This window comes from Helianthus annuus, chromosome 11 (assembly GCF_002127325.2).
Source record: "Helianthus annuus cultivar XRQ/B chromosome 11, HanXRQr2.0-SUNRISE, whole genome shotgun sequence".
NCBI lineage: Eukaryota > Viridiplantae > Streptophyta > Magnoliopsida > Asterales > Asteraceae > Helianthus > Helianthus annuus.
The window spans coordinates 159,477,220-159,482,466 of NC_035443.2; the positions used below are offsets into that span (position 1 = coordinate 159,477,220).

At 33.9% G+C, this 5,247-nt stretch overlaps 1 protein-coding gene across 1 annotated transcript; it reads right to left on the reverse strand.

The window, feature by feature from the left end:
* Positions 1 to 820: 820 nt before the first annotated feature.
* On the reverse strand, positions 821 to 4,739 carry LOC110867145 (uncharacterized WD repeat-containing protein C2A9.03-like). Its single transcript, XM_035980001.1, has 9 exons — positions 4,644 to 4,739; positions 3,045 to 3,322; positions 2,872 to 2,958; positions 2,668 to 2,802; positions 2,477 to 2,587; positions 1,697 to 1,788; positions 1,515 to 1,620; positions 1,327 to 1,413; positions 821 to 1,257 (listed from the first exon to the last, which is right to left on the reverse strand). The coding sequence occupies exons 2-9, from the start codon at positions 3,315 to 3,317 to the stop codon at positions 844 to 846; spliced, it is 1,305 nt and encodes a 434-aa protein (XP_035835894.1). The 5' UTR covers positions 3,318 to 3,322; positions 4,644 to 4,739; the 3' UTR covers positions 821 to 843.
* Positions 4,740 to 5,247: the final 508 nt, after the last annotated feature.

The window sequence follows — 5,247 nt, forward strand, 5'->3', positions numbered from 1 at the left end:
AACTAAACATAAACGTTTTTAGACAACACATACAAACTCTATGGTTGTCCGTTGTTCGGGTTTTGATTATTTCTGATCTATAGATACAATATTCATGAGTGGGTTTTGGAAGGAGTTCATGGCCTTGTAAGGAGCAGCTTTAACTATGTCTACGGCTTACCATCCACAAACTAACTGCTACACATAAGTGGTTAATTAGGTGCTTAGAGGGTTATCTCCGTTGCATCGTTATAGGAAACCCTGTACTTAGGTCAAGTGGTTGTCCATAGCGGAAAGGTACAACGCTACAGCAGTTAGGTCATCGGATACATAAGAGATGTAAGACATGTAACGATTTGAAACATTATAGACTACTCTAGAATTCTTCTCTATATTGAGTTATATCATAACCCTAGAGCAACACCTTATACTAAATTTACTTTTTAGAATACTTTTGAAAACTAAGATTAAATGTATAAAAGGGAAATATATGCCCCCAACTGTATATTAACTCATACTCAATTACCTCTATATGCAATATTTCCTTCTTTGCATATATAGTTAATTATATATTTAATTAGCATATTTAAGACACTGCTACCGGTTTCTTAGATATCTAATGAAGGTTCTTAAACATGTTTCAACCTCGACACAGGTCCTGTTCCAAAACAAGAAAGCGTCTTTTTCAAACACTATAAAATGAAAAACGAAACTAAATACAGCCGGTTCAGGCCCATGTTTGGTTCCGTCGGTCTGGGAAAGAAAGTTGCCATCACTGACAGCATAATTTAACAGTCAACAAGCCTTTTTAAAGTTCAAAGGTTTTCGCTCCACAAACAGAAACAAACAACTCGACTTACTTTATTAGACAAACGAATCAAGATACCCATACCAATGTCGTTTGTTGAATTGTAGCAAGCTGGAATACGAAGGGTCCCACACTCCAATGTAAAGTGTTTCATCGTCGGGACTAAGAGAAACACCGGATACTTCCCCAAAGAAATCAATTTCTTGTCGTTTTTCATAGTTTAACTTGGCGTTGTAGACATGAACAAAATCTACAGCTTCAGCAGCCACCAAAAACTGCCCGTCTGATGAAAAATGAACCAAACGAATCGCGGCCATGTTGCCTTTAAGAACCGAGACTGGAGTTGCAAGATTTCTTATATCCCATAGCCTACAAGTCTTGTCTTGATTGCCTGTTGCAAAGATTCGGCCATCTGGGTGCCATGCGGATGCAAATGAGTAGTCCAGGTGGCCTTCCACTGTAGCAGCCCTCTGCCAAAAAAAAAAAACAAAATTAAAATGAAGAGGTAAAACAATATATTTGTATTCACAAGTTCTTGCCTTTCCACTTGAAGAGTCTACAAGCAATCCATCAAGATGATCACCGACCACAGCTATGAGTTTGCGATCTGGGCTCAAGGATGCATGCTGCAACGAAATAAAAACACGTCAAACAGGTAGAAAGTCATACGAAATGTATTTAAATGCATTAAACATTCTATATTATCATCGTATTTTAAGAAACACACGTTCACTGGCCAGGGAAAATGGAAATGATTCACGAGCTGAAATCCGTCCATATCATATACCCTCACACCACAATCGTTGTTTGACGTCATAAAATGCTTTCCACCGCTACAAAGTGACAAGAGTGTCAATAATATATTTCGTAGTATACACACAGAGATCACAATACATGTTACATAATTACCTCATGGCGTCGTATATCTCAATAGCAGTTGTTAGGGCAATGTCTTCATAAATTATTCTTGTACAAAAGCTAACACCTTCTTGATCTAATTTCTGCATCATTTAATAACATATGCACATAACATGATAGGGACGCGACTATCTCAACGACGTTTATACAAAATACAAGTTGACCGTTATTCCAAATAGAGATTAACTATGTCAGTCTATGTGTATGGCATGAAATATAGAGGTGTCAGACGTCAACTATGAGTGGGGTAAGATATATTGTATTGTTTGGATGTTGAATACTGTGCACCGTTATTTAGATTTTTAAGATTGTTGATTTTTGTCTAAGGATATTTCAGGGCAGTTCGAGATGGGGTGAGCAGAAAACCGAAACAACCGAAGCGCACAAAAAGTCGAAAAAAAAAAAACAAACCGAATAACCTAAAAATCATTTTGACTAACAAAAATAACAAAACTTAACATAAAAATTCAATGATTTTCAAAGTATTATAAAAAATGTCTTCATAAAAACTTTGGTAAAACATAAAAATAGATTAGAAGGTTAGGTTTATGTGAACAATATTAATTATAAAGGTTAAACTTAATTACTTAAATTTAAACATACAAGAAAGATTCTTAAATCTTGGATTATACTTTTTATTTTTGTAACTTACGTAATTTTGTTCCAAAAAACGAACCGAGCCGTTGCTAAAACCGAAACCAGATGTAACAACTAGGAGAACAAAAACTAATGCCATATTCCAGCTAAATAAGTTTTGGATGATTAAAATACCTTACACACAAGCTCTCCATCCGAACCTCCGGCAACAAGAAAATTATCTTTGACTGCTAACGTACTAATACGAATTTGCGTAAATCCTTCTAACCAGCTTCCTTCATGTTTCTGTGGGCCCAAATAAAGTATCAATAACATTTTAAAATATATATCAGGAACATTACGAATTGACGATCAAAATAAAGTACCTCAGTAGGTGCTACGTGCCCGGAGAAATCAAGAATTTCGGTTATGTTTTGAGACAGTGATGACCAGTGCATGATTGAATCGTCAGACACGACATACACATCATGCTTTGAGGTAGCCCATACCATGTTCCTTAACTGTACACATTTTTTACGGCAGTTAATAGAAATCACATGATTGAACGAACAGAATGTAACGGTGCAAACCTGAAAATGATCGAACGTAGGCTTCACTGATCTAGAATTATAAAAGAACTCATAGTAGTTATCACCCTTCGATGTTTGTTTGTATTTCTGAACACGTAAAACATTGCCGTGATATCGAAAGTGGAAAAAGTAATCACTTTTACGTATACAAGCAACAGGATTGTTAATTGTACCTTATCAGCAGTTTCACCAGATAAGGGAACGTCTTCATAGTTTTCATACTGGGCGAGCCTTCTATGTCGATATTGTTCCTTTGTTAAACGCATCCCCCTCCATGGAATGCCCTGAATATCTTTCCCGGTTCTTGCTTGAGCAGCGGAGGTATCAGAACCGTAACCATTTTGATCTTCATCATCTACAAAAACTGGTATGTACTCAATCTCATCATCGGTTTCTTCTTCATATACATCGTCTGAAGAATCTGATATGTCCCAGTCTTCCGCCATGTAATCTATTCAATCAGCTTCGTTACGCACATTCAATCAAGCATGAGTTAAGATACAATTAACTTCTTTATGAAAACCCTACTTAAATTGCTGAAATTTATGATCCAACACAATGAGTGAAATCAAAATAATAACAAAAATTACTTATAGAGCAAAAATTAGGAGAAGAACCTCTCTTTTTGTTTTCTGCAACAGATTCAGAAGTATGAATCAGCTCAATCTTTCTTCCAGTTGTGTTTAAAAGAAAATGGTGGAATATACATAGAAATGTAACACATGTAACACACCTCACGTTATGTAATGAATATAACGTGATATGATGTAATGTGATGTAATATGATATATGTAATGTGATATAACATTTATTATTTATTTTTTTAATTATATATATATATATATATTAGTTTATTAATATCATCATAAATATTTTATTAGTTACTTTTTCAAAGTTCCAACACATTATAAGATCCATTCCCATTCCCATCATTAATTCAAATGAAATTAATCAAAATTCTCCATCTTCAAACCTAGATCCCTTTAAACACCCCTATAGTTACAACGCTCTTAGTAAGTCAAACCAAAATTTCTTTTTCATACTTATTGAACGGAATACCTAGATCGAAGTATATCTGAAATGTTACAAACCTACTAAAAACCTAACCAAATGAACAGTAGGGTTTCCATGGTTAATTAAATCCTTCAAAAGTGGCGTACCTTTGGGTAAATTAAATGTAACTTAAGGAAGTAACTATGAAACTATAAGAACAATACACAAGATCAAAACAAAAACACATACATCCTATTGTATATCCAAGCAATAGTATATCCAAGATAAGAACGTGGTGTGATCAACTCTCGGGGAACATTGTAAAGCTTTGTTAACAAGATTAATTGGCATTACTAGTTAAGCTAGATAGTGTAGTTTTGACGGTGCTTAACCTAACTACAATCGGAAAGCAAATAACGTAAATACGGAAGACTATTGATTATTACCACTATGGATATAATATAATATACCTTTAGACTAGCTTCGGATAAAATTTAAGCAAAAGAATCTAAGATCGCCGTTTAAGTGATATATCAACTACAAAAGTTTACGAATGGAAAAATTCTCCCAATAGTAACTCAAAAGCATTTTTTTGTTTCTTAACAGTCACTTAGCTTTCATTAGGTGTTCCAATATTGTAAAAAGAAATTATAAATGTTAAAATATTTCAAAAGTCAAGTGACAAAAATGGAACATATATGAATTTTGTTCCAATATATGTTCTATTTAGAACACTTCATTTTTTAGAAGTTCACATTAATAAATAAAAAGAAACTCACATTCACTGGCCGAATAAAAAGAAAATGATTCACGAGTTGAGATCCATCCATATCATATTCTCTCACACCACAATCGTCGTTTGACGCTGTAAAATGTATTCCACCGCTACAAAGTGACAGAAGTAACAAAAAAGTCAGCGCACTGGCAAGAATATACTATGCAGTGTATATTTACATCACAACTCAGAATTACCTCAAAGTGTTATTTATCTAAACAGCATTTGTTTTCATAAGTTGTTCTTGTACAAAAGCTAACTCCTTTTTCAGGGTAGTTAAAGATACGTAATTCTTACCGATAAAAGCTTGTAAGTTGTGATATATTAACTTAAAAACTAATTATTGATTTTATCGTCAGTAAGAAGTCTCAATTTTAACAATTGATTCAAGGAAGATGGAAACAAATAGATCTGCATGCAAATTCAAAACTACAATCACTAAAGTGAAGATTCCAAATACAACAGTTTTGTGAAATTATATATTTACCATATATTACAGATACATATCAGCACAGCACAACCTCGATAAGGGAATGTTTTCATGGTTTCTGTACTTTCCCGGTTCTTGCTTGGGCATCGTAAAGTATTAAATAAACATTAACACTTTG